At 44.1% G+C, this 21572-nt stretch overlaps 1 protein-coding gene across 1 annotated transcript; it reads left to right on the plus strand.

Annotated features, from left to right (window-relative positions):
- Window positions 1-792: 792 nt before the first annotated feature.
- On the plus strand, window positions 793-19886 carry MAJIN (membrane anchored junction protein). The gene is made up of 10 exons (XM_080817308.1): window positions 793-904; window positions 8076-8121; window positions 11089-11164; window positions 11336-11461; window positions 12520-12551; window positions 12866-12957; window positions 14169-14232; window positions 18031-18103; window positions 18842-18938; window positions 19559-19886. The coding sequence occupies exons 1-10, from the start codon at window positions 804-806 to the stop codon at window positions 19602-19604; spliced, it is 753 nt and encodes a 250-aa protein (XP_080673434.1). The 5' UTR covers window positions 793-803; the 3' UTR covers window positions 19605-19886.
- The last annotated feature ends 1686 nt before the right edge of the window (window positions 19887-21572 follow it).

Consider the following 21572-nt stretch of genomic DNA (forward strand, 5'->3'; position numbering starts at 1 on the left):
CTCCTTTTTCCAACTTTCCCCTTTCTCCAGTTTCCCCCAGAGAGGACCTCAAGTGGGCAAAGATTCTGGAATAGGAAAAGTAAAACAGGTAAGTGCTAGGATAGTAGGCATTATTGCGGCACAGGGCAGTCTCACAAGCGGTAAAGAGGAAGAATGGTTGAGAGCTAGGAAAGAGAAGGCATTCCTCGGCAACACTGGAAAACATTAGTGTACATCCTTATTTGCTGTATTAGCTGTGACAGGAAGGTGTGCTCATCCCTTAACTTCACCTAAAATTAACAGCAGAGGTCTTCCTAATGATGCCACCTATTGATGCATTTGGATTGTTTCATTATTTGACTTGAGCCCTCTTCACACTGGCCCAAGGTTCCAGGGAAAGTGGGGACAAGGGAGGAGAATAGATTCAGGAGATATTTGAGAGATAGATTTAATCTTAACAAAAACCTTGTGAGTCATCGGATGTTGCTATTATTAGTCTCACGGAGAGAAGCGATTTGCCTGAGGTATAAGGCAAACTACAAACCTTGAACTCAGGTGTTTTGATTTCAAGTATAGAGATTATCCCCAATCACCATATATCTTCCCCATGCAGGTAGGAGAATGATCCAGGTGATTAATGTAGACGGTTAGTATAAAAACTGAGCCTGGGACAGCAGTGTTGGGTGTTGGACATTTTACTCATGAAGAAATGCTATATATTGGGTAGGCTCTCTTTCCCATACCATAAAGTTGATAAGGAACTGTCTTTAGCTTTTTAATAATTCTCTCATATTTCTGTTTTATTAGGCTATCCTTTGGAAGCAATGAGTTTAAAACCCTTCACCTACCCGTTTCCAGAGACGAGGTTTCTTCACGCAGGACCCAATGTGTATAAATTCAAAATTAGATATGGCAACAGCATCAGGTAATTTTAAATCTAGGAGAGTAGCCTTTGCAAATACAGGTTGGTACATTCCCACAGGTCATCTCTTCTCTGTCTTCACTCAGTCCTGGAGACTGGCTGAAGTATGTAGGACTCTCTTTCCCAGATATTTTATATTCCACATATTATTATTCAGGTAAGTTTCTAAGTTAGTGATGGCATACATTTGAAGCAGTGGTTCTCAAGATTTTTTATCTCAGGATCCCTTTGCACTCTTAAGATTATCAAGGATCCTAAAGAGGTTTTGATAATTGTGGTTATACCTGCCAATATGTATCATATAAAGATTAAAACAAAAATTAAAATAGCATACTTATTAATTTAAAAATAATGTATCATTAAATGTTAACAGATAATATATTTTATTAAAAATATCTATATTTCTGGGGCACCTGGGTGGCTCTGTTAGTTAAGCATCTGACTCTTGATTTCCGCTCGGGTCATGATCTGAGTGTTGTGAAATCGAACCTTACATCAGGCACCACACTCAGCAGGGAGTCTGCTGGAGATTCTCTCTTTTCTTCTTTCTCTTCCCCTCCTCCTGCTTGTGCTCTCCCTCTCTCTAAAATAAATAGTAAATCTTAAAAAAAACCAACAAGTATATTTCTAAAAAATTAATGAGGAGACTGGCATTGTTCATATACCTGGGACTTACACCAGGAATTCAAGGATGGTTCAGCATACAGACATCAACCAGTATAGGGGTACCTGGGTGGCTCAGTCAGTTAAGCCTCTGCCTTCATTCAGCTCAGGTCATGATCCAGGGTTCTGGGATCAAGTGCTGCACTGGGCTCCCTGCTCAGTGGGGAGTCTGTTTCTCCCTTTGCCTTCCCCCCTGCTTTTGTGCTCTCGCTCTCTCTCTCTCATGCTCTCTCTTTTCACTCTCAAATAAATAAAACCTTTAAAAAAAAAAAAAAGAAATCAACCAGTATAGTACACTGCATTAATGGAATGAAGGGGAAAAAAATACATAATCATCCCAATTGATAAAGAAAAAGCATCTGAGGCAGACAGCCACTCCTCTGCTGTACTGCCTGCCACTCCTTTGAGGTGTATTCAGTAAACTTTTACCTCCTTTAAGGAAAAAAGAAAGAGGGGCGCCTGGGTGGCTCAGTGGTTAAAGCCTCTGCCTTCGGCTCAGGTCGTGATCCCAGGGTCCTGGGATCGAGCCCCACATCAGGGTCTCTGCTCAGCAGGGAGCCTGTTTCTCCCTCTCTCTCTTCCTGTCTCTCTGCCTGCTTGTGATCTCTGTCTGTCAAATGGATGGATAAAATCTTAAAAAAAAAAAAAAAAGAAAGAAAGAAAAAGAAAAGAAAAAACATTTGACCAAATCCAGCACCCTTTCATGATAAGAACACTCAATAAACTAGGAATAGAGGGGAACTTCCTCAGTATGATAAAGGCCATATAGGAAAATGCCACAGCTAATATCCCACTCATTTTTTTTACAGTTTTTTTAAAAATTTTTTTATTTTTTATTATTTATTTGACAGACAGAGATCACAAGTAGGCAGAGAGGCAGGCAGAGAGAGAGAGAGAGAGGAGGAAGCAGGCTCCCCGCTGAGCAGAGAGCCCGATGTGGGGCTTGATTCCAGGACCCTGGGATCATGACCTGAGCCGAAGGCAGAGGCTTTAACCCACTGAGCCACCCAGGTGCCCCCACACTCATTTTTAAAAAAAACTTTTCCCTTAAGATCAAAAACAAGACAAGGATGCATACAAATTAGAAAGGAAGAAGCGAAACTATATCTGTGGAAAACGTGATCTTACATGTAGAAAATCCCTGCCTCCCTCTCTGCCTATTTGTGATCTGTCTGTCAAATAAATAAATAAAATCTAAAAAAAAAAAAAGAAAAAAGAAAACTGGAAGACTTGTACTTCCCAATTTAAAAACTTACTACAAAACTAAAGGTAATCATGGGACGCCTGGGTGGCTCAGTGGGATAAGCTGCTGCCTTTGGCTCAGGTCATGAACTCAGGGTCCTGGGATCTAGCCCCACATCGGGCTTTTTGCTCAGCAGGGATCCTGCTTTCCTCTCTCTCTCTCTCTTCCTGCCTCTCTGCCTACTTGTGGTCTCTCTCTGTCAAATAAATAAATAAAATTAAAAAAAAAAACTACAGGTAATCAAAAAGTATGGTAATGGCATCAGGACAACTTTATAGACCATAGACTAGAATTGAGAGCCCAGAAATAAACCCTCACATCTATGGTCACTTTTTTTTTTTTTTTTAAGATTTTAGTTATTTGTTTGAGAGAGAATGAGAGAGAGCACGAGAATGGGGGAGGGTCAGAGGGAGAAGCAGACTCCCTATGGAACAAGGAGCTGGATTTGGGACTCAGTCTTGGGACTCCAGGATCATGACCTGAGCAGTCGCTTAACCGACTGAGCCACCCAGGCATCCTGATCAATTTGTTTTAACTAGAATGCCAAGACCATTCAATAGGGGACGAACAGTCTCTTCTCTTTAATCAATCATTCTGAGAAGAATAGATATCCACATGCAGAAGAATGAAGTTAGACCCTTACCTTATACTGTATACAAAACTTAACTAAACATAGATCAAAGATCTAGGGGCACCTGGGTGGCACAGTTGAGCTACCAACTCTTGACCCGAGATCAAGCCAGGTCATGATCTCAGGCTTGTGAGATTGAGACCCATGTTGGGGTCCACTCAGTGTGGAATCTGCTTAAGACTCTTTCTCCTGGGGTGCCTGGGTGGCTCAGTGGGTTAAGCCTCTGTCTTCAGCTCAGGTCATAATCTCAGGGTCCTGGTATCGAGCCCCACATTGGACTCTCTGCTCAACGGGGAGCCTGCTTCTCCCTCTCTCTCTGCCAGCCTCTCTGCCTACTTGTGATTTCTCTCTCTGTCAAATAAATAAATAAAATTTGAAAAAAGACTCTTTTTCCCTCTTCTTCTGCCCCCCCAATATAAATAAGTAATAAAATCTTTTAAAAAATAAATCAATGATCTAAATTTAAGAGCTAAAACTATAAAACTCTTAGAAGAAAACATAGTGACAAGTCTTCATGACTTTGAATTTGGCAGTGGTTTCTTAAACACAATACCAAAGGCATTGACAACAAAAGAAATTAGATAAATTCGGACTTGACTAAATAAAAAAAAATTTTGTAATGGCCTTATTTATTTGAGAGAGAGAGCACGGAGGGGAGGGGCAGAGGGAGAAGCAGACTCCCCGCTGAGCAGAGACTCCGATGCGGGGCTCAATCCCAGGACCCTGGGATCACGACCTGAGCCAAAGGCAGACACTTAACCTACTGAGCCACCCAGGTGCCCCAACTAAATATTTTTAAAATTTTTTAAAGATTTTATTTATTTATTTGACAGAGACACAGCAAGAAAGGGAACACAAGCAGGGGGAGTGGGAGAAGGAGAAGCAGGTTTCCTGCCAAGCAGGGAGCCCGATGAGGGGCTCAATCCCAGGACCCTGGGATCATACCCTGAACCAAAGGCAGATGCTTAACAACTGAGTCACCCAGCTGCCCCTAAATTTTTTTTTTAATTGTGCATCGAAGGACACTATCAGCAGAGTTAAAGGGCAACTCACAGATGGGAGAAAATATTTGTTAATCATATATCTGGTAGGACTTTAATATCTAGAATATAGAAAGAAGTACATCTCAACAGCAAAAAAATAAACCAATTTTAAAATGGACAAAAGACTTCACTAGACATCCTTCAGCGGAGATACACGAATGCCAATAAGCACATGAAAAGATGCTCAGTATCATTAGTCACTACTGAAATGCAAATCCAAACCACAATGAGACACAACTTCATACCTACTAGGATAGCCATATAAAAGAAAAACAAAACACCACCCAGAAAATAACAGTTGGCAAGGATGTAGAGAAATTGGAGCCCTTGTATAGTGCTTTTGGAAATATAAAGTAGCACACTTACCATGGAAAACAATTTGGCAGCTCCTCAAAAAATTAAACGTGGAATTACCACATGACCCAGCAATTTCATTTTGTAGGTATGTGCCGCAAAGAATTGAAAACAGGGACGCAAGCAGATGGTTGTACAACACTGTTTGTAGCGATATTATTCACAATAGCCAGAAGACAGAAACAACCCAAGGGCCCATCAAATTGGTGAATAGTGAATTGTGTGTATATATATATATATATATATACACACAATGGAGTATTATTCAGCCATAAAAAGAAATTGCAAAAGAAATGAAGTTCTGATACAGGTACAACATGGATAAACCTTGAAAAACATTATGCTAAGTGAAATAACCCAATAACAAAAGGAAAAAATATTGTAGGATTCCACTTCCATGAAATATTAAATAGGAAAATTTATAGAGAGAAAGTAGAATAGGGGTCACCAGGGGTGGGGTGGAGGGCAGAATGGGGAATTATTGCTTAATGAGTACAGCGTTTCTGTTTGGGAAGATAAACTTTGAAAATAGTGGTGATTGTTGCACACCATGGTTATGAGGGTAATTAATACCACTGAATTGTATACTTAAAAATGTTTAAAAAGGGGCGCCTGGGTGACTCAGTCATTAAGCGTCTGCCTTCGGCTCAGGTCTTGATCCCAGGGTCCTGGGATTGAGCCCCGCATCGCACTCCCTGCTAGGAGGGAAGCCTGCTTCTCCCTCTCACACTCCCCCTGCTTGTGTTCCCTTTCTCGCTGTGTCTCACTCTCTGTCAAATAAATAAAATCTTTAAAAAATATTTAAAATGGCAAATTTTAGGTTATATATATCTTACTACAACTTTAAAGTGTGTTAATTTAAAATAACAACATATCCATTAAATGCTAACACATTTTTATTGGAAATAACCATATTTCAAGACAAAACGTTAGTGAGAAGATTGGCATTGTTTTAAATTTTTGTGAATCTTACTAGTGTCTGGCTTAATAGAAGGCTGCTAGATTATATCTGCTTCTACATTCAATCTGTTGTGAATTTTTTTTTTGTTGTTTGAGTTATATGAAAAAAATCCAGCCCCACATAGATGTGTAGTTGGGAAAGGAAGGGATTTGGTAATAGCCTTAACAGATCATTGTGGATATTCTTCTTTGACCCTTCATCCAAACATGACAAGTGGTAGTTGTTTTGTTTTAATGTATTTTTTAAAAATTTTATCTATTTATTTGACAGAGAGTGAGCACAAATAGAGCAGCAGGCAGAGGGAGAGGGAGAGGCAGGCTCTCTGCTGAGCAGGGAGCCCCATGCGGAACTCGGTCCCAGGACCCTGGGATCATGACCTGAGCTGAAGGCAAAGGCAGACTCTAAACCGACTGAGCCACCCAGGCGCCACGTTAATGTCGTTTTTTAAAAAGATTTATTTATTTGAGAAAGAGAGCAGGTAGAGAAGCAGAGGGAGAGTCTTTTTCTTTTTGAAGATTTTATTTACTTATTTGAGAGAGAGAATGTGTGCCTGCGCATGAGCAGGGGTAGGGGCAGAGGGAGAGGGAGAGGCAAAAAATCCCAAGCAGACACAGCACAGAGCTGGGCTCGGGGCTCTATCTCACATCCCGTGAGATCATGACCTGAGCCAAAAGCTAGAGTTGGGCACTTAACTGCCTGAACCACCCAGGCTTCCCTAACATGGTAGTTTTTTTGTTTTGTTTTGTTTTGTTTTAAGACTTTATTTATTTGACTAGATTGGGGGGGGCAGGCAGGTTTGGGGAGCAGAAGGAGAGGGAAAGAGACAATCTCAAGCAGACTCTGCACTGAACACAGAGCAGCGAGCCTGGAGTCCTACACGGAGATCAATCCCAAGACCTGAGATTGATCATGACCAGGACTGAAATCAAGAGTTGGTCGCTCAGCCAACTCAGTCACTCAGGTTCCCCGTTAATGTAGTAGTGTTTGGGTTTTTTTTTTAAGATTTTGTTTATTTATTTGACAGACAGAGATCACAAGCAGGCAGAGAGGCAGGCAGAGAGAGAGGGGGAAGCAGGCTCCCCGCTGAGCAGAGAGCCCGATGCGGGTCTTGATCCCAGGACCCTGGGATCATGACCTGAGCCGAAGGCAGAGGCTCAACCCACGGAGCCCCCCAGGCGCCCTGTCAGTTGCTTTCCTTGAATTGATAAGCTCCCTCTTCATGAGAAAATGCCACATTCCTAAATCTGAATAGTTTGAACAGTTTGTGTGTTAACTGATCATTGAAGTAAAACAATATCCCATGAAAAGACCAGCTAGTTCAGTTTGCAATTTAAACAATTGTACAAGTGCTTTTCCTCAAGACAGCCATCGTATTTTGGTGTGCAGCAGAAGTGCTGTATGAGTACTTTCCATTTTATCACATTATGTATTAAAAAGACATGTATTTAAGGGTTGAGATTTTATACAATTATTAATTTTTTCCTGCTTCCTGAAATATAAAGGAAGCTGGATTTTTTTTTTCCTGTGTGGCCGTTAAGATGACCACAACTGATAGTACAGTTTAGTGCAACTGGCTAGACTTGTGCAAAGGCACCAGCGATGTTGTCCTCTACTGCTTTTGCACTAACGGTTAAAATGTTAACATAGCAAAATAAATAAAATATTAAAAAAAAAAAAAGGCAGGGCAGGGGGCAGCTGGGTGGCTCAGTGGGTTAAAGCCTCTGCCTTCGGCTCAGGTTGTGATCCCAGGGCTCTGGGATTGAGCCCCACATCGGGCTCCCTGCTCAGGGGGAAGTCTGCTTCTCCCTCTCCCACTCCCCCTGCTTGTATTCCTGTCTTGCTGTGTCTCTCTCTGCCAAATAAATAAAATTTTTAAAAAATAAAATGTTAACAAAGCAAAAAAGGGCAAAAGACATCTTATTATTACTATAAAAATCGTTTTGCCCTTTGAGATCCCTTGAAAGGGTCTTGAAGACTCCTGGTGGTCCATAGGCTACACTTGAGTACACCTCTAACAAATTAACTTTCACAGTGGGAATTTCGGGTCTTGGTGGGTTACTGGAAAAGATATTTTGGTACGCCTCCTACCGGTTCTCAGACCACACCACCTAGGTGATGACCTTTTCCCACAAGCCCTGGGTCAACACACACAACGGTTACATAGTGGTGAATGGAAGTGTCATTTTTGCTCTACTGTCTTCATTTTACTGACAGTAGAGTCTACTGTTTTCACAGTTTTCCTTCTCGGTTTACTTACCTCTGGTCTCTTTACCTTCTAGAGGGGAAGAAATAGAGGATAAGGAGGTCATCGTCCAGGAGCTAGAGGTAGGGAAAGAAGCAGACGACTTCTGGGAAAGTTATTCTTTAAGCCAAGGATGTGTCCATATCCAGATCTTAATTATTTCCTGTGAACTGAGTCACAGCCTCCACCTGATCTCTTGGCTTCTCCCTGCCATATTTCCTCTGCAAAGAAACTTCACTGTTTTTCCAGGAAAATTAAAGCCTGTATCCTTTGTCAGTTCTCCTAGTTGAAGTGTCAGCACCTTTGAGGTGGAGTTCTATTGTTTCCACCAGAGTTCCCGGCCCTCCGCAGCTCTCTTTTGTGGCAGCTGGCATAGAGAAAGCTTCTGGAGGACTGCCGCCTTCCAGGGCTCTGGGAAACCTCACCCTCCCAACTACTGCCTTGTACTTGACGTTCAGGAAACTCAACTGTAAATACACAGACAAAACTGCTGTGCCTTCACTTTAATTGGAAACATTTGCAGTTTGCTTTATTTCCACTTCATTTTCATTCCTTTTCTACCCAGCTTTAGGTTCTCCCACAGGAAGAAGATCGAGCAAGTCAACAGCTTTGTAAACTGGTGAAAGCGTTGTCCAAGGAGTTAGAGCCCTGGGTGCTGGCCCTGGATTCCAGCCCTGGCTGAGCCACCAATTAGCTGTGCAGCCCCCCAGCAAATCATTCTCATGGTCTTAATTGTCTCATTCATAAAATGAGAGTGCTAAACTAGGTTATTTCTCTTCTAACTTCACAACTCAGTGATTTATGACTGTTCTAATTTATGAACACATCTGCTGCCGTATTTCCAAGAATTTGAATACAATGAAATATACAAAAAAACTCTATGAAACCAGAAATTTAAGTCCTAGCCTTAAGGTTATGGTATCTATCTATAGCTCTTTGGCGAAGTGTTTTTTGTTTTTTTTTTAAGATTTTATTTATTTATTTGACAGAGACACAGCAGGAGAGGAAGTATAAGCAGGGGGATTGGGAGAGGGAGAAGCAGGTTTCCCGCTGAGCAGGGAGCGTGATGCAGAACCTGATCATGAACCCGATCCCAGAACCCTGGGATCATGACCTGAGCTGAAGGCAGAAGCTTAATGACTGAGCCACCCAGGCATCCCTCTTTGGCTAAGTGTTGAAAGATATGTTAGGCTCTTGCAGGAGCTCACAGGCATCATTATAAATAACAGTTATTTTAATATAGGACCATGACAGTTTTCCACTTATTTTAATAGTGAGTACAGCAGAGTTTATTTCACTTTGCTTCAGTTAATTTGGGCAGAGAAAAGCTTAAGGCGGCATAGTAAAGTGGAGAGAGCATAGACCTTAGAGCCAGTCACACCTGGATCTGAGTTAAGTTCTGCCTTCACACTGGGATTTGGGGGAAGTTACCTGTATTCTCTGAGCCTATTTTCCTACCTGTCAGTGAAGTTCACGAAAGCCCCTGTCTCCAGGCTGCGGTCGCGACTTGAGTCGGATGTGTGCGGTGCTGGCCATGCAGTGAGCAGCTCCGTACATCATCACAGCTAGAGAGCGTCTATCTGCACTTATGAGCCCACGAAATCTTTCTAAGTGCTTCTTATATGTTCTTACTCTCCGTTTTGAGTCAGACGTTACCATCCTCTTTCATTTATCCAGCATGTGTTTGCTGATAGTCAGTGAGCCTCATGGTTAGGAGGGTAAACTCTGGAACCCCATTGCCTGGGTTCCTATGTTGGCTCCACCATTACTATCTGTGGAACTCTGGATAAGTTGTTTCACCTCTCTTTCTCTTGGCTTCCCTGTCTATAAAATGGGGATAATAGAGTGCCTATCTCATAAGGTCTCTGTGACTGTTAATGTGTATAGTAACAATAACACTTGACATCATGATTATTTAATAAACATTAGCTATTAAGATTATAAACCAGAGGCTCCTGGCTGGTTCAGTTGGTGGAGCATACGACTCTTGATCTTGAGATCATAAATTTGAGCACCATGTCAGGCATAGAGATTATAAATAAATAAACTTTAAAATTATAAGCCAGATACTATGGTAGTGCAGAGAATACAAAGATAAATAAAACACCATTTCGGGGTGTCTGGGTGGCTCAGTGGGATAAAGCCTCTGCCTTTGGCTCAGGTCGTGATCTCAGGGTCCTGGGATCGAGTCCCGCATCGGGCTCTCTGCTCAGCGGGGAGCCTGCTTCCTCCTCCCTCTCTCTCTGCCTGCCTCTCTGCGTACTTGTGATCTCTGTCTGTCAAATAAATAAATAAAATCTTAAAAAAATAATAAAGCACCATTTCTGCCTTCTGTGAGCCCCAATACAAGGAAATCGAGGCTTAGAGAAATGACAAAATTAAGACTGAAATTCAGGTGTTTTCCCCATAGAAATCCAGTAGTCTTTTTATGATACCAAACTGTTCAGTTGGTGAATACTAATAAGCATAGGTTAATTAGAGACTAATCAGTTAAGATTTTTAAAAAGTAGAAGAAAAGGCTGAACTTAAGCTAAAGTAAAAAAAAAAAAAACTACAAATCAGTAAATACCAGTACTATTCATTCACTCAGTCAGTATACATTTACTTGAGGTAGACACCATAGAAGGGATGCTAAAATAAATCAGGTGTATATTCTAGCTCAAGATCTCTCAGTAAGGAAAATAAAACATATGTGGATGGAATATAGTGAAGATCCAAGGGTAACTACTGTGAAGTTAGAGACTAATAGTTAATTTACAAGTTGGGGAATCAGGGAAGAGTTTCCGGAGGAGATAGCTTTTGAACTGGCCCTTAAAGGATAGGTAAGATTTGGACATAGACCCATAGATGGGTAGAAAGGGCATTTCAGGCAGAGGAACAGACTCTGCAGGAACACAGAAATGGAGAAGCAGAAGGCATGTTCAGGGACTAGTTCAGCTTTAATGGAATATAGAGTATAGAAAAAGCAGCGCCAGGTATAAACAGAAAGATTGGCTGGGACCAGAGAGTATTAAAGTCATTTCAAGTTGGTCGGTTTGTTTGTTTTCCAGGATTCTATTCGTGTAGTCTTGGGAAACTTGGACAATCTGCAGCCATTTGCTACAGAGCACTTCATTGTATTTCCCTGTATCCTTTCATTTCTGGTTAGAAATGAGCTGCAGATCACATTGGAGATCCAAATGGAAGCCACAAACCCACAGGCCAAACCAGGGGAAGGAGAGGGTCTTATCCTTAAAGTAGTACTCAAGGATTCATACAGACTGACTTCTTTCCTCACTCCTTAGCACCGTTTTCCAGATAAAAGCAAATGGGAGAGAGTGTCCCACCTGAAATTCAAGCATGGGGAAATCGTCTTGGTCCCCTATCCATTTGTTTTCACTCTATATGTGGAGATGAAATGGTTTCATGAAAACCTGTCACCTGGTAAGTAGAATGATGGGAGTGAGAGGTAGAGAAGAAATAGGGAAGGTTGAATATCCGTGGGTTAGCAGCGCACGCTCAGTATGGCAAAATGGTCAGCCAGACTGGGCCCCAGCACTGCACGGGGCAGAGGTTAGGAATCGAGTGCTCCAAGCCAGACTGCATGGTTCGGATCCTGGTGGATTTGCCACTTAACAGTTGTATGACCTTAGATGAATTAGTTAATCTTTCTGTGCCGCCTTTGTGAAATGGTGAAGAATAAGAATAGCACCTGTCTTGTTGGGTTGTTAAAAGGATTAAATATATATACATACTGGTAGGTGAAAAGGAGTACAAAGTCTGACAGTAATCACTCAGCGAAAGCGATCTATTATAAAAAATACCTCCTTTCACTTTAGAGTATGCAGTGACTTTCACCTTAGGGATATCTTAAAGGCATCCCCAGTTTCTAATCTCTGAAGGCCATTGCTATTTTTACTCGTAGAGGGACAAACATACCTGCCAGTTTTATTGGGAAAAGAGTGCAAAGGCCTTGCTTCAGAATATCTCCCCAGTTCGTTTATCACTGATGTTTGAAGTTCCATCCTGTTTCTTTTAGTAAGGATCGTTCCCTTTTAAGTGGCATATCATTAGAATACAGTACGAATGTAATACTTTTGAGCCTGTAGATGACAATAGTTCTAAAATGGGGGAGGAGGAGAATTTGAAGACATTGTATTTCTAGCAAAAGTGGTATCAGGCAGAAAGGAGAAGGCCAGACACAGAGGTTTTTGTCTAGGACAAGTTATGAGAAATAAGTGATAGCCAGAAATCCAAGTGTAACAGCATCTTGGGATGCCTGGGTGGCTCAGTGGGTTAAGCCTCTGCCTTCGGCTCAGGTCATGATCTCAGGGTCCTGGGATCGAGCCCCGCATCAGGCTCTCTGCTCAGCAGGGAGTCTGCTTCCCCCTCTCTCTGCCTGCCTCTCTGCCTACTTGTGATCTCTCTCTCTGTGTGTCAAATAAATAAAATCTTAAAAAAAAAATCTTGATCCATTATGACATTTAAATTTCCTATTGTAGGGGAGCCAATAAATGACAGTCCTCTTGGCTTGGTAAGTTTGCCTTTTCTATACAAGATGACAATTGCCTTTATTGCCTTGTGTTGTCCAAAAGGTTCTGCTCTTCCCTCTTCCTCCGCCTCTTGGTTGCTGCTCAGATGCAGTCAGAATCGTATACATGAGACCCTCTTTTTCCTGGTGGCTAGATTTCTGAGACAGTCTCTAACAGAATGCCTATCCTTACTTGAAAAGCTGGTGTTAAAAGTCACTTCTGGCAATTTAAAGATGGGGAGTTCCCTTCACTGTGCCCTCATGAACTGTGAACAGCTCTGGAAAAGGAGTCACAGGAGTCGGGTTCCTCTCTGAAGGTCCTAGCAGAGAGGAAAGCAGCAGGAGCCATGACGAGGAAACGAAAACGAGTGGAAGTGCCCAGCTCCCCCAGCAGGCCAGCGCTGGACAGGTCAGTGGTGTTGGGAGAGAGTCTAAACCCTGCATCCTGGCTAGGCTTTGCCAGCGATTGCTGCCACGCAATCTTGTCCTTCAGTGGGTCACTTTTTGTCTTGGGTTCATTGGTACTTGCCTATTTCCACGGGTGGACTAAGGGAAGGAGGCAACTTGATGTTTGCAATACAATTGGGACACAATTCCTTTTTCAGCAAAACGGGATTCTTCTGTTCATCAGACAATGGCTGGGAGGAAATGCAATCAAATCTATACCGTTGAATCCGACTCGTAGGTAGTGAACGTTTAGTATGGTCATACTACCAGAAGGCGTAAGACTTCAGAAGTCCCCGAATATTATACAAGGACACAGAGAAACCCGCAAAAGAATGAGAAAAAAATATATAATTCTATTTTTCCTAGTAAGCTGTAAACATTTGGAATTCTACCTTAAGAGATAGAGTAGGCTAAAATGGAAATGTCTGCAAGAGGTTATGTACCAATTACTGCGTGAGATGCTGCAGCATTAGGGGCAATGTTGAGCCCGTCCCTAACCCGCCGAAGTTGCTGTCGTGAGGGTTACTTTTCTTCTTCTTCCCAGTCTCTTGTCAGGGACAGAGTGAATCAGTAAGGTAACACAGCCATTCTTATTAGCACCCAGAGACGGCAGCTAGAATAATCCAAGATGTGGTCTGCCCTCCAGCCCAATGTGCTTTCAGCCCGTGTTCACGGAGAGCAGCTGCTCCCTTCCCGGGACCGCGAGGTCTCACGGGAGCAGTAAGGGTGGACCATGAGGGAGCTGAGCCCTCTACCCTCCAAATGCACATGTCAGGGAAGAGTTAGGAAATTTCTTTCCCAGCCAGGTGGAATGTGAAGGTACTTGGAGGTATGAAGCTTTGCTCAGTTCTGTTTGACTGAATTTTCCATGGGGATGAGGCCTCAGTCTTGCCTTTCTCCGGGTTTGATGCAGGCAAGTATTTCAAAATCTGATTACCTGCCGGCAATCGCATTTTTCCTATCTCAACCCCTAGATCGCTAAATGTCTCAAACTGGGATTCTGCTGTGAATTAAAGCAGCACCCAAAGAGAATTTGGCCACACGATTTGTTCTGCAGGCCAGGAGTGGTATAAAAATAGCCAACCTGCTGAAATATTCATTTGGGCCACATTTGCTTAAATGTGATGATGTTGCCGCTGCCAGTAACATTTCCTGGGCTTTTTCCCCACTCAGGACCAGGATGGGGATTTCCAGCCAAGGCCCCAGCAAAAAGAAGCCCCTTACGGAAACCAGGAGGGTAAGCACCAAAATGGAGGCTTTAAGGCTTCTGGCTGTTCCTGCTCTGCTACAAGTCAGGCTTCCTGTTACCAGCACATCTTGGTCCTAAGCACAGACGGAGGCGACTGAACTCACTCTCAGGTTTCACCATCTGCAGAGCAACATCCAACCATTCCGGCCTTGCCACGACCTGTCCCCAAAATGGCCGCATTTTGCACGTGGGTGAATCCTTTTGGTAAAAGGTCTTTTCTTCCCAGCTTAAAAGGCTGCTTCTCGTACTCTGCAGTGAGATAAGAAAACAGGTCTGTTGAATTGTGGTGGGATCCGATGGAGAATTTTTTCATTTTAGAAACCTTTTTGCCGTCATCTGCACTGGGGTCTGAGCCTGGGAACATCTAGTTTTTATAGGTGAGCTAGGCGTGTATCGGCATGGGATACTGGTAAGAGAAAACTTCATGCAGGGCAGTCCCGGGCTGACTCCAGTAGTATTCTATTTCATTGGTGAGGCTTATTCCCCATTTAGATATTCCTATATCTGCTGCTAATTCATTTCAGAGCTTCTGTTCCACAGCAGTCTCTAAAAGAGCGGTCTTTTTCTTTCCTTCCCCTCTTGAAATAGCTGTTATTTGTGCCTTTTTCTTACTTTTCACTTCTCTCTCTAAAGTAGCTCTGACCTTCTGTATTTAAATACTCCCTCACCTTCCCAAGTCCCATAGCATGACCAGTTACAGAGCCAACACCTACCTGTATGTGCATTTATTCAACAGACTTACTGGGTGTCTACTGCGTGCCACGTGTTAGCGATATCATGCCCTCCTCTAAAAATGCCAATGGTATAAAGCTAGGCAGACAATTACTGATAGATGTGCTATGTATAGGAATAAAGGAAGTACAGGGAACAAAGGAACCACAAAGGGGAATCTCACCCAAATCAGGTGGATGTGAGGGAGGGCTCCCAGAGTAGCTCAAAGAACTAAGGCCAAGAGGAAGGAGTACAGCGCATTTGGTGACTGCAAGCCAGTGTATGTGGGGCCTAGCTTAAGTGAAAGTACAGTGCTAAGAAATGTTACTGAAGAGGTCAGCACAGGCTGGATCATGAAGGGCTTAACGCTGCCTTCAAGAGCACAGGATTTCCCTAAAAATTACCCTAAAACATTTTTAAAGTAGAAAAGTAAAGTGATTTTCATTTCTAAATGGTTATTCTGCCTCCTGTTTGCAAGCTATTGTGTTAGTTGCTGGGGTGCATGCAAACACGTAAAACCTGGTTTCTTTCCCATAACTTACTGTTTAGTTGGGGGAAGAGAGAACCCTTAGGGACTCAGACCTCTGCCTCTGGGAGTAGGGGCAGGGCACAGGACCCATTGTGCAGAGTGGCTCACTGAGTGATTATAGGCAGATGATTGCCCTCTTCTATACTCCCATCCTTTCAAGAAGGAAGAAAAAGACATGAGAAAGTACAGGAGGAGTACATGAAGATCTGAAGAACAAAGACGCTTTATACAACCCAGATAATTACTATTAAAAGAACATTTCCCTCACTCTCTATCCTTCATACTTTCCTATTCTTAGTTTGACACATCATCTCCCTCAAGAACAGTACCCACAGTTTCTTACTCAACATAATTACCTTTTCAACCTGATACTGGGTTTAGAGAAAAACAAGAAAAAAAAAAAAACCCCAAAAGGAACATGTTTATTGATTTTGACTCAAAGCCCAATGACAGTCTCCATTGTAGACCCTGCTCCCGGAGAGAGGATTTCTCCTGAATTAGACTGATCACAGTAACTCTCAGTGTAAGTCACTTGAGCTGGAAAAATTGAATTTGCTCCTATGGTCCAATGCTTAATATTTCCTCTCCCCTTTGGGGAACTCAGGGTGTTGGGTCACAGTCAGTGTAGACGGTCATGTCTGAACACGACACCACTGGGATCTGGTACGGGGAAAGCTTAGAACACAGCACGTATCTGAATAAGGTGTCTGTTTCATAAGAGGTGTTTTGGGGGGAATGGGAAAGAAAAGCAGACGCATTCCCTTTATTACTTCAGGTCCCAGACTAGAGATCCACACTTCTTAAGGATAAAAAGTAGGGGAGAGCAGATGAAGCGTTCAGAAGTAAAACAGACTGTCATGTGTGTAGTTTTTTGTCTCTGTTTTTTTGCCACCTCTGCTTCAACTGCACTTCTAAGCAGATCTGGCCCTGAACATATAGAGAACAACCTTGTGTTGGGTTGTAAGTGCATTATGTCTTGTTGGAAGTCCCAGATGGTGCCCTCAATCTTATTTCAGGCTGTGTTTTTCCTTTCTTATGACATTTGCCTAAAAAGACATCTGTCAAGTTTTCAGGAGAGCACAAATGCTAGACTGTTTTGTGAGGGGAATCTCCCCTGGTCGGGAGATCTTTACCTTTGTCCCAGGGCCTCTGCTCTTCTGTTCCCCACTGCCAGCCTAAGTAGGTGCTTTCGTTAGGGCCAATGCAGCAGAATTGAAGCTCCAATCATAGTTTCATTAAATCTGTAAGAATCATTTCCTCAAGCTACAAATCAGAGCTGTATCCCTGTAAACCAGTTCTCCTGGAGACATAGAAGAGGTAAGAGATGGTTTTCTTCCTCCCCAGAGTTCCCTTTTGTGTTACAGGAATGTTACTTAAGCAGCAGCCTATGTGTTCTGGAATCTGAGGTTTTGTGGAAAAGTTTCTCTTAGAAATACAGCTTAGGGGGCGCCTGGGTGGCTCAGTGGGTTAAAGCCTCTGCCTTCGGCTCAGGTCATGATCCCAGGGTCCTGGGATCGAGCCCCACATGGGGCTCATCACAGCAGGGAGCCTGTTTCTCCCTCTCTCTCTTCCTGCCTCTCTGCCTACTTGTGATCTCTGTCTGTCAAATAAATAAATAAAATCTTAAAAAAAAAAAAAAAGAAAGAAAAGAAATACAGCTTAGGGTGCCTGGGTGGCTCAGTCGGCGAAGCGTCTGCTTTCGGCTCAGGTCATGATCTCAGGGTTTGGTGATCCAGCCCGGCATCGGCCGCATTGGGCTCCCTGCTCAGTGGGAAGTCGGCTTCTCCCTCTGCCTCTCCTCCTGGCTTATGCTCTCTCGCTTTCGCTCACTCTCTATCTCTCTCAAAAATCAATCATTCAAATCTTAAAAAAAAAAAGAAAAGAAATACAGCTTATGCTTCGGATGGGGGCTACATCCTAACTTTCCTAGAAGCTTATCATACCTCTGCCTCCTGACCCACCTGCCAGTCTACGTAGTTCTTGCTGTAGGATTCTTCATCAGCGCAATGGCTCAAGGAACCTCTCAGCACTGCTACGTAGTCAGGCCCTCAGGTCCTTTCCAGGTGAGGGGAGGGGAGTGGCCATTTGGCAGAGAATACCAAAGAAAATACATGAACCATGATTATGAATATCAGGGTGTCAACTGGAAATGTTGTGGGCTTGGAACTGGGTTATAGGATGTCCCCTTCAAAGTGCAAAAGAAGTTCTACAAAGGAGTACCCCAGGGAGAAGATTGAGTTGTAGCGTGCTTGTTGCTTAGGCCATAGTCATGTTTACACTGTCCCAGCTCTAGCCACACTCATCGCATTTACTTGTTAATGTACTGTGCCTTTGTACATCATGTCCCTGTCTAGAATGCCCTACTCTCCCTGACCATCTCCTCACCCTAATTAGGACAAAATCCCACTCAGCCATCAAGTCCCCATTCAAAAAGCACTTCCCCTATGAAGTCTTCATTGGCTAACCACCAATCAACAAATAGCATTCAGCTCACCAAGCTCTAAAGGAGTTAAGTTCAAAACTTCTCTTGGTCCTCTTTTTATCAGAACGGAGAAAGAAAAACCCAGCAGGAATGGCAGGAGACCCCAACATTTAACACCACTGATATCCAGCAACAGGGTAGGTTCTGGGAATTTTATTCTCTTTTAATAATCGTCCTGTCCTCTTTAGTTCTCTGATGAGCAGAGCAGCATGGAGTTCTGAGTCTGGGCACACTCGTTGGGCGATGTGTCTCGCTCCCGTGGAGATGCCTGTTGGCCATCCTCCGGTCCGGGGGGCCTGTCCTTGAATAATAAAAGCTCCCCAACCCCCAAGAGAAGCAAAGGGAAACAATGCATGTACTTCCTGTGCTTCTGATGGCGAAAATGACACTCATTTCTACGTGGAGTGATAAGTTTTACAGAAAAGTTGGGAGGGATGTGTTTCACTTTTTTGTCTTGTTGAAGAGTTATCTTGGGAAGCTGTCTCTCCCCCTCTTCCCTTCAGGGCATTAGTGTTAATATTGAAGGTGCAGTGGATGCTTGGCAGGGGCTGGGAATGCATGTTAAGGTGTTGTCTAGCGTAAGGATTTGGTATGGACTGTAGTCATCACAGATGCTGGGATGTAAGCACGTGAGTTCTTCAACAAGTCATCATTCCATGAGAAAACCATCTGTGGTGGGTGGCTAGGACTTGAGCAGTGTAAAAATCTCAGGGACCCAACTAAAAATACTCCAAGGTTAGAATAACATCTCCTGAGCTGAGATGAAACTGGGAAGGTCAGAACAAACGAATCTTGGTGTGAGGCTGCCCTTGGTCCACACGATGTCCCATGAAAGCAGCCCGCAAACTAACACTTTTTCCCTGTTTTCCTTGCAGATTCTAAGTGGGAGGACAGCCTTGCTGAGCAAAACAATCCACCTCCACCTGAAGGACCCCCAGAGCTGGGAACCAGTGGCTTCTTTGGGTTTCTAAGGTAGGACAGGTGTCGCTCTTACCATCACACTGAGACCCAGGGCAGTCTAGCTCCAGCGTTGGCCTCATCGAGTCTCTCAGGGAAATTAGAAAAGAAAACAGATTACCTGCATAATCTCTGTTTTCCCCAGGATACACGAGGGAAGTGAGACTCTGCACAAGGGCCCTAACTGATTCTGATAAAGACTGTGTCTTGTTCATTCTTACACCCCCCGCCCCCCCCCCCCGCCGCCAAAGTGCCTGGCATTGGACCTCGTTCCACAAATGCTGCTTGGACAGAGACTAGTCTTATCGTTGGGTCATTCGGACTCTTTGGTTACCAAAATGCTTCCATTCTCCCCCTCTGCATCTAGGCTGTGTCTTCAGAGTCCTTTTTGTAGAAGACCATTAGCAGATCCCTTTCTCTCTCTACAGCTCAGCTGCCCCATTGCAATTCTGCCTCGGTCATGCCCCACTCCTGAGTATAAGCTAACTTGGGTACCTTTTCAAATGCGGCTCCAGAGTTGAATCCAAACAGTGATTCCCCAAAGCAAAAATGCCCTAGTTAATGGAGGCTTCATGGGACTGGGAGAAGGGAGGGACCTCCCCGAATCTCAAACCATTCTGCTCTCCTTCCCACAGCTCTCTCTTCCCCTTTCGCTATTTCTTCAGAAGGAGCAGCCAGTGAGCCTTCCAGATGCAGCACGGGGACGAGTGTCCTCTCGCACTGACTTTTCACATTCCGTCCTCCGTCATGGGGAACGCGGGCTCCAAACTCCCAGAGTCCCCTTGTGGGTTTGTCCTATCCTTTGTCCCTTTACAATGGATTTTTTTTTTTTAATTTAAAACACTAAGAAAAGAACTTCCTAAAATGTTCCAGTCCGAGAACTGTACTGCTCTAAGGGCCAGTTTAGGTCTTTCATCTCCAGCACTTAGGATCCTAATGAAAATAAATTATTTATGAAGCGTTATTGACTGAATTTCATGAAGTAGAGAGAGAGCAAACTCTTCCCTGAAGATACAGGGAAGCAAAGCCTGAAGCCTCCCCTGGGTCTGCCTAGTTACTGTTGGGGGGATGCTTTGGGGCGGAGGGGTCTGTACCCGACTGCGAACCTTAGCCTCAGCCTCCCCACCAGGGCTTAGAGAATGGGGTCTTAGAAGACTCACTTTCCTGAGCCCTGCTGACCCTCAAGATATCATCTATCCCAAATTCACGCAGTTTGGCCCCAGAGTACACTCTCAGGAGCTAAATGCTTTCCGCTCACCTATCTCTCTGGCTTTTGACAGTAAAGTAAAATAAAGCTTCTCAGATTAACTGCAAGTCGGCCCAGGTTGGGGCCGCTGGAGAAGACCGGGGTTCCCAAGCTCTGACTTCACGTAACCCAAGGACTGATCTGGGATGGACAGATTAGACTTGCGTTGTGTGGCCACAGATCAAATAGATGGGAATTTAGGGAAACTCAGTTTAGCTCAGAACAAAGGAATCTGTTATAAATATCCAGTATTAGCATGGGCCACCTTGGGAGATAGTGAGTCCTTGTCACTTCTAGTCTTTAAACAGAACTGATGATCCGTCGGATACTAGGTTTCCGTGATCAATGGCAGAATTGGGGCTGGAATGTTGAAGTCCCTTGGGGTCCCCTAGTTTGGCCGCATTACTGTGGATGGGGAGAAGACCTGGCTGGTGTAGACAGGCCCAAGTCCTGACGGGAGAAGGGCCAAAGGCAAATGGGAAGGTTAAGGACAAGTTGCGTTTATAGCCTTTGTCCTACGGTCCCGGACATGGCCTGCTTTGCAAAGCTGCTGAAAGGCACAACTCCAGAATGTGGAGATCTGAGCACCACTCTGACTCTGACTAGCTTACAGTGAGGCCTTGGCAAAGTCACATTCCTCTCTGGTTCAGACTTTCTCATCTGAACAACAAAGGGGTAGGATTCAGTGAGCTCTCAGGCGCCTTCAAGCTAGGGTGGTGTGTGTGGCTGGCCCTGCCTCTCTGAGTTAAGTCAGTGAGGCAGTGGCCCTGGGGTGTGGGGGGCCAAATCATCACAGGCTTCTTTCTGATCTCTGGCGTGCCCGAGCCCGTGCAGCTACTGTTGACCAGGGATCTTTTCCAACTTGCCCCATTCTTGCCCCAAGTGTAATTTAGCACCATGTATGGAGAGCAGCTTGGGCCTGACACTGACTATGTGACCTTTAGTACCTTTCCTTCTCTAAGCCTTCGCTACTTTACCTGTAAAACCAGAGCCAGAGCTGGACTAGACGATGGGCTTTGCCGGGGTTGACAGCTTCAGACTGTCCCAGGAGTCAGGTCCCTGTTATTCCAGGGTCAAGGGGGAGCTGCACTCTGTGGCTGACCCCCAGGATGACAAGTGAAAATGAAGCTCTGAAAATGACTTAGAACCCCCCATCTCCCCAGTTCTGCCTCCCAGCGTATTTCGGGAGCCCCTTACTAGTGTCAGTTCTTTTGTCCTTAAAAACATCCTCCCAACCCTTTTCCTGTGCAGTGGATAAGGGACGAGCAAGGATGAGTTTAGTAGCTCTAGGGTTGGGGTGGTAAGGCCCCGAACGGGGGAGTGTCTTGCCCAAAGTCACGCAGCAGAGAAGAACCCTGGCGGCCACAACTCAGCCCAGGCTTGATCCCTCTCTCCCCAACTGC

This window comes from Martes martes (genome assembly GCF_963455335.1).
Source record: "Martes martes genome assembly, chromosome: 10".
NCBI classification, from domain to species: Eukaryota; Metazoa; Chordata; class Mammalia; order Carnivora; family Mustelidae; genus Martes; species Martes martes.

Bases quoted from the DNA above. Each gene is read 5' to 3' on its own strand.
- MAJIN (XM_080817308.1), top strand. From the start codon at position 804: ATGAGTTTAAAACCCTTCACCTACCCGTTTCCAGAGACGAGGTTTCTT. The intron at 14,233-18,030 runs GTAAGCACCAAA...TCTTTTTATCAG, and splicing joins CCCTTACGGAAACCAGGAGG to AACGGAGAAAGAAAAACCCA. The intron at 18,939-19,558 runs GTAGGACAGGTG...TCCTTCCCACAG, and splicing joins GGCTTCTTTGGGTTTCTAAG to CTCTCTCTTCCCCTTTCGCT.